General features: G+C 42.2%; 1 protein-coding gene across 1 annotated transcript in view; it reads left to right on the forward strand.

Annotated features, from left to right (window-relative positions):
• The first annotated feature begins 2,760 nt into the window (after positions 1 to 2,760).
• LOC109507796 (bone morphogenetic protein receptor type-2) overlaps positions 2,761 to 12,803 on the forward strand; it is a 29,837-nt gene continuing 19,794 nt past the window's right edge. The window contains 1 exon segment of the mRNA XM_019857450.1: positions 2,761 to 3,511. Coding sequence (XP_019713009.1) covers positions 3,430 to 3,511 — 82 coding nt within the window. The 5' untranslated portion in view covers positions 2,761 to 3,429.

Consider the following 12,803-nt stretch of genomic DNA (forward strand, 5'->3'; position numbering starts at 1 on the left):
ATCACCCCCACCCCAACAAGCGCAAAGTATTACGCTTATCACTGTCTTTAATCAATGATTACAATACAGTATTATGTAAACTTATACAACCTCATAAGATAAACTTCTGGCGCTTTATCTAAAGTTTTGCCCAAATATTAGATACAGTTTTGGTTGACATTGTCAAAGAGGTTTGAAATTGAAAATCCAGTTAGAGTGGCGAATTATTTAGGACTGTAATATTGCACTGCGGGCGGCCCGGTGGTCCAGTGGTTGGCGCGTCAAACTCACCGTGCAGAGGTACCGGGTTCAATTCCACTTCCGGCCTCCCTGTGTGGAGTTTGCATGTTCTCCCCGGCCCTGCGTGGGTTTTCTCCGGGTATTTCAGGTTCCTCCCACATTCCAAAAACATGCATGGCAGACTTATTGAACACTCTAAATTGTCCCTAGGTGTGAGTGTGAGCGCGGATGGTTGTTTGTCTCTGTGTGCCCTGCGATTGGCTGGCGACCGGTTCAGGGTGTCCCCCGCCTACTGTCCGAAGACAGCTGGGATAGGCTCCAGCACCTACTATGACCCTTGTGAGGATAAGCGGATTGGGAAATGGATGGATGGATGGATATTGCACTGCATCATCCTAAAGGTGTTGACAAAAATGTCTCTTTTATGTACTGCAGCTAAATCCAGTGCGGTTGTGCATGTGTACCTCATAGAGGGCCCATTATGTTTGTAGATGAGTTATTGGCTGATTGCAAGTATTCATAATCCATGCACCCAGGAGCGCTTATAGTGTAACACCCAATGAAATGCAGCGCAGGTTTAAAATAGCCTGAACACCTACCATGAATTTATCCATGATTGAATCTGACCCTGAGATATAATCCCACATGAATTGTGCCACTCAACACTTGCCCACTTGCACACATACTCGTACTGTGTGGCAAAAACAAAGCATTTTGGGATTTATTTATTTATTTATTTATTTTTTAACTTGGCCACTTTTTCAATGTTGTTCATGCTTTGAGCCTGAATATCACAGTGATACGAAGCAACAAAAATGTAGTGCTTGCATATTCACTATAAATAAGGTCACAAAAACACTAAAACAGCAAATGTTTACGGGTGGTAATGCATCCATATTCAAACAAAACTGTAAATTACTTGACAGCTTTTATGAATGTATTCATGTCGAGTTGGTGATTGGTAGTGTAGGGATTGAGGTGCCTTATCTGAAGCTGGCATGTGCTCAATTCCTGCTCAATTTTCCAATTCACAATCACCATACATGTATCCGAACAGACACAATTTGGATTCAAATCTGCAGCGTGCATTGTTTCATGCAGCTATCGTGCCTCTTGGTTTCGACATCGGTTCCACCACAATTGACAGCAGACTACTGCTCCTTTTGTGCATTACAATCTTACATTGCCACCTGCTGGAATATTTATATAGGTACCACATGAAGCCCCCAAACTTCAAAGTTTAAAGTATAAACACTGAACATACCGTATACAAAATGCGCACACACACACACACACACACGCACACACACAGACACACACACACACACGCACACACACAGACACACACACACACACGCACACACACGCACACACACGCTAAATAGTGCTGTAATTAATTATTCGCAATTAACGCGATAATTAAGAGAGAGAGAGAGAGAGAGAGAGAGAGAGAGAGAGAGAGAGAGAGAGAGAATTAGAGAGAGTGTCACACATTGATGTCGGAAAAGAAAGCCTGGCTGGTTCTGCTATATTTCATACAAAAGGTGTTCAGGACTCTGTTCAGGGCAAGGCCAATAAGTTTATCCATGCCAAACTCTCTCATATATGTTTTGACGGGCTTAGTTTTGAGAATTTTGCATATAGTCATTCTGGTTCAGGAAGAACTGTTCTTACAAAGTTGGGAGCATGCAATTGCCCAAAATATTGTCCCCTTCGCTCCTGTCATAAAGACAAATGAACCATATTATTTTTTGTGGATTTTTGTTGCTGTGTGATGTCATTGTGTGATACTATATGAGTTTTGGAGAACATTAAATTGTGTCAGGGAAGGTAAGTGTCACCACCTGTGAATGGCCAATTGCAGCTCTGACCTGATTGGCTCGCAACTCAGGTGAACTCCTTTTAAAAAGGGATTGAGGAAGTCACTCATGCCGGACAGCATTAATGCATGTGTACTCTAAACCTGGTTGGCTGTGTCCTACTGAAAAAAAAAAGGGAAAATATCCTTCCTGGCTGAAGTGGTTTTTATTCTTTTTCCACACGGCCTGCTTTTTCGCCACATAACAGCTCCAATGAAAGGAACTCTGAATGGTTCCCCATCATGCCAAAAGATTTTGGATACTGTAATTCCATGCTGCCAACTTTGTGGGAAGAGCATTGGGACAGCCCCTCCATATTCAAACAAGGTTGTTGTCAATCCTTTAGTCGGGAATTTAGTGTCGCTGTAGCGTTCCTTTCCCTTCCAGGGTGTTGTGCTCACCGTCTGCGGCACAGTGGCGCTGCGGTCCCCGTGTTTGGCTCTCTCCGACTGCACTGTACTCCCCCCCCCGACGCCTACCCACAGCAACCCGATACCGGAGACGAGCGGTCCAAACAAGCCTGCAAATAAATGAGGCGTTCCCATCCGCCCAGCCTGTCTGTCTGTCTGCCTAACGGAGCTCCAAAGCGTCTAGGACGAGCCCAGTCGACCGCCCCGAGAAAGATCAGCTCCAGAGATATACGTTGCCTCCCCCCCCCCCCACCCCCACGCCCCCCCCCCCCACCCGCCCGCTTGCAAGCTCCCGAGTGCTTTTTTTTTCTCTCTCTCGTGTGCGGAAAGGCGGAAAAGTCACTGCGTTTGGAAGCATTCCTCTCTTTAAGACCGAGAAATAAGCTGGGACGCCGAAGGGGAGGACGAACTCGCTAGCAGTTGGCTAACGTCGGCGAGCTTCCATAGCGTTTAGCCATCTAGCCAAGCTAATTGGCTAACGTGTAATTACATGGGAACGTCCTGTTTGTAGAGTCGATGTACACCCGAGAATGGTGTATGGATAATTCCGTGGAGTATGTGTCGTTTTAAGCGACATTTTTCGTCTTTAGCCAAGTTTTTTCAGCGGGAGACTGGCGTCCAGTGGATAGCATGTCAGCTTGTAGAGATGGCTTGTTTCTGCAATCGCGCTTTATATACGCCAAACAACTTCATCGCATAGGTTTCATGCGGGAATCAATCACTGGACGGCGTTAACTTGTTTTACTCCCTCTTGACGGTACAGCGAGCACCAAATGTATAGCTTTGTGCCAGGAGGAGCATTTCGACTAATTGTGCTGAACCGAGGACCGAGGCAAGAAACATTTATGTGGTAACTGCAAAAAAAAAAAGGCGAGGACCCGAAAGTACATCAAGTGTGTGGATTAGCTCCAAGTGAAAGACCAAAGTCGATCTATACGATCATGCCCGTGGGCCGAACTACAACCATGCAGTGTCTTGCAAAATTCGGCTTTTGCCTGGCTCTTCTCCTTACTCCAGTGGCTGGTAAGTGGCTAAGCTGCGTATAGATTGTCTTGTAAATATTTAATGTATGTACTGTAGTGTACACCAAACACGTCACTCGAGATCACTTAGTGTTGTTCCGGTTCTAAGTCTTCACGGTGATGATTTTCTCAAATATTCTCAAAACATCATCTTTTTTGCCCGCCCCCTTCGCTGTGCTCTATGGAGCTCATCTCATTGTTGTCCAGTAGCCTTCACAGATAACTCATCTTGAGCGCTCAAGCAAATACCCACACTGGCTCCTTTTTAATCGTTCTGTGTACAAAGGCCTGGAAAAACACTGCCAAACATACTGCAGGCCTTGTCTGCCAAGTTGTGCCCCAACCCCCCCTTTTCCAGACTCTCTGTTGAGGCCAGGCTTCCGTGAGACCTTGAGCATGATAAGATATTCGCTTGGGTTGCGCTGAGATGGAGGAACGGTGAATGCAGGGAATGTTTGGGAAGATGGGAACAATATCTGTATTTTTAACGACAGTCATTCCATGGCTTGGTCATTGGGGGTGTGCTGGAATTAGTGCATCTATCCTGAAAATGTCCAAACTAGGAGACATTATTCAGAAGTTTGCGCTGCCATTCCTGCCTTTGTTACAGTAGAATAGAATAAAATCTGCTCTGTTGTAATTAATATCCACACGGTTTTGCCTGATGTACTTTTAACAGGTATGTGATTATTGGCACCAATAGAAATTAAAGGTAGTGATTAATTATTTGTACAAGTGCATCTATTCATCGACGATGATCAAATGAATCAATAATTGTTATTGAGAACTGATTAATCCTTTTGCTAGATTTTATTATCCATTTGCTTGGAATTTCAGCATCTCAACAGTACGTATGAACTGATTTCTATCATTCTATATGAAAACGGGCTGAATATTATTGTTGCATCAAAATAAAACATTTGCTTTTCCTTTGGAAAACGATCAACATTTTTGCCTATTTTCAGACATGTGACAGACCAAACCAGGAACTGAATCACAATTAGTTATTAATTTGTGCATTTTCTGCACTGCACTGTCAATTTGAAGTCATTATTTAACATAACAGCACAGTTACTTACAATATGAATTTAATTATTTTTAATTTATTGCTGACTTTTTTGTGTTGATGGCTGTCAGTAAGTTCTACAAAAAAAAAAACAAAAAAACGAGACTTTCCACTTCCTTTTGGATATTTATTTTTCCTGTTAAAACAAATGCTTAATTTTCCCTGAACCCCAAGTAAGAACGTTATCGATATATCTGTCAAAAATATTGTGATATTAAATTTTGGCCATATTGCACAGCCCTACCAAGTACCAATACTTGATCATGCCATTATGTTTTGGAATTCTGATGAAAACGTATCTTATTGCAGTCTAATCAAATGTTGTTCAAAAACACATCCTTTTCTTGAACATGGCATATTTTTCAGAGTGACATCTTATCATTGCAACTTCACAGCACTGCCCGAATAAATCCCGTGTGACTAAACAATGTCGACAAAATTAATCATTCCAATGTACAGTATATTATCCAAAACATTCCAATACAAATGTGAATTACCCTCGTATTCCGGTTTATAATGATACACAAAAAGAAATGAACAAATTCACTTTTGTTTACCTGAACGCAGCTCACACCACAGCTGCCATGTGACTGCCAGTGTCGACACGAATGGCACGAAACAGCAAGCCAGCATTAATTACATGACAACTGTTGGGGGCAAAAAAAACTTAGAAACAAAATACAGCTAAAGTCAAACACATGCATTGAGTTGGTTGCCAGCCAATTGTAGGGCACATATAGACAAACAACCCATTCGCACTCACAATCACACCTGCGGATAATTTAGAGCGTTCAGTCAACCTGCCTTGCATGTTTTTTGGAATGTGGGAGGAAACCGGAGTACCCGGAGAAAACCCACCCAGGCACTGGGAGAACATGCAAACTCCACACAGGAAAGCCGGGTTCGGATTCGAACTCACGACCTCTGCACTGTGAGGCGGATGTGCTACCGTGCCACTTTCCTGCAAGTTTTAAATGTCTCCCTCCTCCAACAGACCTCAATTAAGTTATTAGCTCATCAGCAAGCTCTCCGGAAGCCCGATAAGGATCCTGAGCATCTCAGTCAAGTGTGTTGGAGGAGGGAGATATCTAAAACATGCAGGAAAGAAGCCTTCTAGGACAAGGTGGCAAAAGCAGCACCCTTATGAATCTGCCAAAATGGGACCTTTAAAAAAGTCGGAGCTCACTTCCTTCCTGTACATCTCGCCATATGGCTGGAATGGACATTTTTGTACAGTTGAGGATGCTGCACGTGCCTCCCAATTTTTGTAGCACTCAAACTCAACTGTATTTCGAGAGCACTTTAAAAACAACCGCCGCTGTACATGCAGCAAAAATAATTCATACTACAACAAACAATAAAACAACAAATTCATAACAAAGATAGTAGCAAGCAGAAAAGCAGTAAAACAAAAAATCAAGCCTACGCGGAGTCAAAAGCCAAACACTAAAAATGAGTTTTAAGATTGAGTTTTAAAGATGGGCAACGGTCAGTGGGAGGTCATTCCAAAGAGAGGCAGCGGCAACGGAAAAGTCTAGATTCTCTCTGAACCTCCGCTTAGTGCTCGGTACCTCTTATAGCGTCTGGTCCGCAGACCTGAGGCACCCGGCAGGTGCGTATAGGGGCGGAGGAGCTCAGAGAGGTAAGGTGCGGCCAAGCTATTTCAAGATTTGAAAACAAATAATAGAATCTTCAAAAGAAATCTAAAATATGTCGCACTAGGCAATTTTCCCTTTTATCAAAGTAGAACACATTGAATGGGGTCCGCCTACCCTAGGTCACATGTACCGTGATTGGATTTTTTTTTCCCACTGTAGGTGGCGCTCTAGAGCAGAGGTCCCCATACCGGTCCGCGGGTTGTGGACCTCAGTATGGATGGGCCGACTTCACGTCGATACCGGTGCAGTTCGAGGATGAAGTCTGTGCTGTTTGCACACGAGTGGGACATGTTCATGTCTGTGTTGGCCGTTGCCATGTCAACATTATTGGCTGTTACCTGCTCGATATTTTCAGGGTCTGGTTAAGGTGTGTCGGTCAAAATCTGTTGAATTCGTTTTGTGGTGTCTATGGATGTAAAAAAAAAAAAAAAAAAGCAATATTTTGATTGAATGTTGAAGTTGTGAACGGGTTGTCTTGCATCGATGTCTGGTTGAATTCAGAGTGAATCATAAGCGGCATTTGTGTCTTACCTATCCACTCCATAGACTGTCAATCGGATTTGCTGTTCAAAAAAAAAAAAAAAACGTCACGTGTACCCCACTCAATTTACAGGTGGAACGGTGAGAAAGTCATTGGCGCGTCTGCTGCTGAGAGGAAAAACAATTCTGCTGGAAAACAACTATTGTTACGTCATCCTTATCAGATTCTTTTTTTTTTTTCTCTCTTGCTCCAAAAATATCAAGCGCTCGTATCACCGTTTAAACAGTGAGTAAAATCGTTTCAAATTGGAATTATCGCGAATACCACATCTCTGAATTATATTCAGAAGACAGCTCTGATTTTATTTTTATTTGTGGTACAGCCTGTGTTAGCTGTGCCAAGAGCGTCTGTCGCTCATCTTTCAGGGCTTTGCAAGTGGAGGCTCACGAGTCGTGCTGCGGACAAAAGTCAAAACGATATCGTCCAGTTGTTAGCGAGTCTTGTTAGCATTTTCGTACATACTCAGTATTTGCTGCCTCGATGCATTTGTCCTTGGCGTGTTTGTAAACTCATTTTGGTTGTTGCCGTTTTCTCGCTAATTATTTCATTTGAATTTATTCATGCTATTGCGTCCGCCCATGCATTGTTTTTCATTCCCACAAAATCTTGCACATATTTATATTTTCCCTTGGCAGTATTGCGATAATACTGGATTGGATTGATAAAACCATGACATGAGCCATGCCCGCATCGAAAAGTAGTTGTTTTTAGATTCAATATTTGGGTTATATCAGCCAGCATGTTTTGGCTAAGCTTCTGTTTCCCTCCAAGGGTTGTTTCATGCCAAATCAGCCAGCGGGTTGAACCAAGCAGATTTGGATTTTAATAAAACTTGGTGTACGTTGTTTATAGTGATGGCAGAACAACTGGGGGCCTCTTGGAAAAGTCACATCTCCGAAACTTTATGCCACCTTCGCTTCACCTTTGTCGCATGATGTCATCTGATATATATGGCAGCCACGCCCCTTTTTGCCCAAAAGGTCCAAATTTGGCGGGCCGCAGCTCCCAAACCCTTGCTGTGATTAACTTCAAATTTGAGATTTAGTGTTGTGATGATCACTGATGATATATATTTGCTCTCTTCCACCAAGTTGCAAAGCATGAAAATGATCAGTGTAACAAACACTTTTTTTACATTTCACGTGGTAAAATGTATGGCGAAAGAGTTCCAACTGTCAAATGAAATGTGCAGGTGCACATCAAATCAAATATAAACCAAAAATGGATTAAAATCAGTCAAAAGTCAGCACTCAAACAAATGACAGCGACGGAGTGCAATTACAGGCTCACTGGAAAATATCAACCAGTGGAAATAGCAATGAAAACAAAAATGCATGTCAAAGGTCGCGTCCCATTAGTTTGATGGAGTAAAGTTTTGAGGTGGACTGTTTTAATTCATAGCAAGTCATATTTTTAGGCTCATCTCTTTCTTTTCTCGGGATGTACAAATATGTACATTTCCGAGTACTCAGTGATGCGAAATACAAATACTTGATCATGCCATTCCTTCTGGCATTCGTGATGAAAAATTGTGTTTTGTCTTCATCAAATACTGTATTGTTCGGAAACATAAAAACCTTTCCTGGACATGGCATTGGTTTCACTTCCTCGTTAGTGTTTTCTCATCTGTGTTTGCGTTTGAGTACGGCTACAATGCTAACGTTATTGGGGTGAAAACGTTGAAAAGACATTCGACTGGAGTAGTCTGTGCCCACAAAGTAGTTCCTCACGTGCACATAATAGTTACGTGTGCACAAATGATATATTTATTTATATTGTTCTGTCATGTCCGGCGCTCTGTAAAACCATGCAAGGCAAACTGATCTGTGAAATTTAGTAGGGAAAACGTTTTGGCTTGTGCCGCCAAAGACGTGCTCACGAATCTTTTGTTGTAAAACATGGTAGGCACCAAACTGTCGGGGAGATCCCTTAACCATGCGGCAAGATAATGACCCAAAACACACTGCTGAAACAACAACGGACTTTGTCAGGCCAAGAAGTGGAAGCTTTTTGGTTGGCCAAATCAACCTTCTATCGCGCAGATATTCTTCTTTTTTTTTTGTTTTGCTTGCCCAAGCGGAGATCGAAGGGAAGTCACCACCTCGAAGTTAATTCCATCACATTGAGATTTCTAAAGTGAGGCAAAATGATTTCAGGCTTGATCAGACATTTTGTCTTTCAAAGATGTTTTCATTTCCGCGGCATGTGGCAGTCATGTGCACTTGATGAGAGGGGTTACAAAACCTTGGCTCTCTCCCGTTAGCTTGACGACGCTTAAATTGGTTCATATTGAAACGTGATTACTGATACCGTATCACAAGATGGACCCAAGGCAGATTTTCAACAGCCTGGCTTTTGAAGAATAGCATATTAGTCACCGCATGGATTGCGGTTGGAGACGTATAGCTCAGTTGTAAATGCACCGTGTTCACACTTAATTTGATTATCTGCTTCAAATAAAGCAAAAAAAACGACGAGGACGCAGTTAAGTTAAATGACCACCATTTTATTTCATTCTTTGTTTTTTTACATTATGCACAACTCTCATTTATTGCGCAATCATCTTAATTGTAACATGTATTTGTTACATATTTTTGATGCATTGTTATGCTTTAGGAAACATTTCTGTCTGAATTTTGGAGGAGCTTGGAACGGATTAGGGCATTTACATGGAAAACGTGTGTCTAATTACAAAATTTTCTAGTTAAGAAATTTCTTCCAGAGCCAATTAATTTCGTAAGTAGAGGTACCACTGGAGTGCGGAAAATACGGTATTCTAATCATGCTCATTCAAGGCGCCGAGTGCAGTGAATTCAGGCTCTATTAATCTGCAATTTGGGGGTTATTTGGAGTACTAGTCCGATTCCTCCTCCTCCTCTTCTCTGCTTCGCCTAATTGCACAAGCATTGGCGGTGTCCACAGTCTCTCGCTCACTTGCAGTCAGATGACCGCCTCCAGAGAAAGTAGTCGCATGACACACAGTCGGAGGAGGCTTCACGCAAGAAATGTATCTTTGATCCAAAGATTACATTTTAAAATGTTCTTTGCGAAACAAATCAAGACACACATGCGACTCTCACTTCATGCCACAACCTCACTTCATCACGCTCTCACCGCCTTCAAAGTTCTCGATATATTATATACCAAAGTCCCGCGACCATCAGTACAGTATAAGACTGGTGCACAACGTCGGCATCCCACTTTTGCTTCCTTCTGCCATGCAGGAGTTGCAGCTCATAAATACACCAATCAAGTGTTCTTCAAATCATTTTGTAAAGGTTCCAACGAAAGGATTTAAACAGTAGCCGAGCATACTACAACCTGCTGAGGGACAACAGATGGAAACGAGCCACCGGCTTTAATCTTTCATGTTTAGATGTGAATGGTCATTAATATCCACTGGACATAAAATACAATTTCTTTTTAATAAAATCATTAAAAAAAATAACAAATACAGTAAATAAACACAATATTTAAATCGACATATTGCTGCATTTTGTGGCGGGGGTGGGGGTTTGTTTTTTTTTTTTTTTTTTTTTTTTTAACTGATCAGTTGATCAGCCCCAAAAATCCTGATCCTGTAAATACGATGCATTTTTCATCTGTTTCTATACCAGTCCCTCCAACTATGTCTTCTCATAGTGGCACTAAAATGTTTGGGGAATGCTACCTTTAAGTTAAAAAAAAACAATCATCATCATCATCAACCTTGTGCTTTTGCATCGTTGGAATGTCAGTGCAAAGTCAGTGTTTGAAGACTTTTGTAATAGACTTGTTTTTGAAGCACCAATTTTGATATCCGATTCTGTGATTTGGTGGAATAAAATTCAAAAACCGATTCCATTGAAAAAAAAAATATCGCTGGTGCCCTATTTTACAAAACCTTTTCCTTCAGTACTTGTTTCACTTGATATCAGAGAGAAAAAAATGTGCAAAAATCAACAGATATTTTTTTTTTTGTGGGGGGCTGGGTTGAATGTCATTAACTTTGTCCTTCAGAGGTAATGTGTTCATGTTAAAATAAATAAATATACAAATCTGCATATTTTTCCCCATTTAAAAATTTTTTTTAATTTCGTTCAACACAACATCCACCCCAAAAACTACAATCGAGTATGGCTCACCCAACAACCCTTTCTTTTGGGATAGACCAGTCAGTGGTGCTCACCATGCGCTTTGTTCATAAATCATCGGAGATTATCCCCTGTCCCCCTTGTTGTGTAACAGCGCTACAGCACAGCACCTCAGTCATCTGTTTTCATCACATATTTGGGAAAGTAAGGGTACGCAGGGTGGCTAGGGAAGGGGGGTGGTGGGGGGGGTTGGTCGAAGCCAGGTTGTGATACAAAGGGGGTGGGAGTCGTTACGCAACAGATGGCACAGATTAAGAACGGACTTGCCCCCGCCTCGTCCCTCCCGTCCTTACACGGGCTGGCAATATTGGGGGTGTCAGCAAAGGCCCCTGAATCCAACCCATCCCACCTCAGCAACGAGAATGCACCCAAACAACAGCTGTAGCAGGTAGATTAGGTTTGATAAATAGCTTGACTTTCCGCATTAATGGAAACTTCAGTCCTAAGTGGGAAGAGGAATAACCTCAAATATTGGATAATATTTCTCAACACAACTGTATTTATAGAGCACGTTAAAACAACCACCGCTGTATACGAAGTGCTGCACATGGAGCAAAAATCTCAAGGACTCAATATCACAAGGATTACCAGTTTGTTACCTTTTGATGTTATTATGAATTATATTCATTAATGTGAAGACATCAATCACGAGAACAATTTCTCGCAATAATTACAGTCAAGCCTTGGTTTTCGAACGTCTCTGTTATCGACCAAATTGGATTTCAATTAGAACGAGACTTTTGCGCCTCGGATTACGACCGAAAACCGGTTTTCGACCAAACTGAGCAAACCCGAATACACCACTCGACTCCTCTCGGCTTCCTTAAACGAGGAAGTGACGCTTCCTCACGTTAAAACAACCACCGTTGTATACGAAGTGCTGCACATGGAGCAAATATCTCAAGGACTCAATATCGCAAGGATTACCAGTTTGTTACCTTTTGATGTTGTTATGAATTATATTCATTAATGTGAAAACATCAATCACGAGAACAATTTCTCGCAATAATTACAGTCAAGCCTTGGTTTTCGAACGTGTCTGTTATCGACCAAATTGGATTTCAACCAGAACGAGACTTTTGCGCCTTGGATTACGACCGAAAACCGGTTTTCGACCAAATTGAGCAAACCCGAATACACCACTCAACTCCTCTCGGCTTCCTTACACGAGGAAGTGACGCTTCCTCGTGTAACGTTCATTGTGAGCAGACGTGTTAGTTGCGATTTTCGCAAATCTGACTGTTTTTATGTTATTTCTGCATCGTGTATTAGCCCCTAATCACGGGCTAATCAAATAGTTTCGGAATTCGAACAAATCGCTTTTCGAACAGCCTTCTGGAACGTATTATGGTCGAAAACCGAGGTATGACTGTCCAAAAAAAACCCCCATCTAAACCCTTTCATGCACAAATAATGATAACCTGATAAGCTGTCCACTGTAGTAACCGCTTACAAGGTTCTGAGAAAATCACAATGTCCCATGAATGTTGAACCCTTTGTATAGTGGGCCCATGGGCTACGCACATGGACCTTGGGCGCTACCCGGTGCCCTCGAGCACCATGTTAGTGACCCCTGGTGTAGGCGGTACCACAACGTGCATAAGAGACGCAACCACGGGTTTGCATTTCTTCTTTAATTCTCACTGGCTTCCCGTCATCAGTATAGAGTTTCCAACAACAACAAAAAAAAATCTTTGATGAGTGAACACAACCCCATCCGTTTATTGAGTGGGAAGCTTCACAAATCCCTTCGATATGATTTCCGACATTTACGATGCCACTTTTGTTGGCGTTTTTGCAAGACTGATGTGAATGCGACGCAATCAGTCCACATTGCCGTCAGTTGCCTGCGTGGAGTCTTCCAACTGCAGCGTCTTGCGTGTCTCCGGTGGGCC

The sequence above is a fragment of the Hippocampus comes genome, unplaced genomic scaffold (assembly GCF_001891065.2).
Source record: "Hippocampus comes isolate QL1 unplaced genomic scaffold, H_comes_QL1_v1.1 scaffold256, whole genome shotgun sequence".
In the NCBI taxonomy this organism is placed as follows: Eukaryota; Metazoa; Chordata; class Actinopteri; order Syngnathiformes; family Syngnathidae; genus Hippocampus; species Hippocampus comes.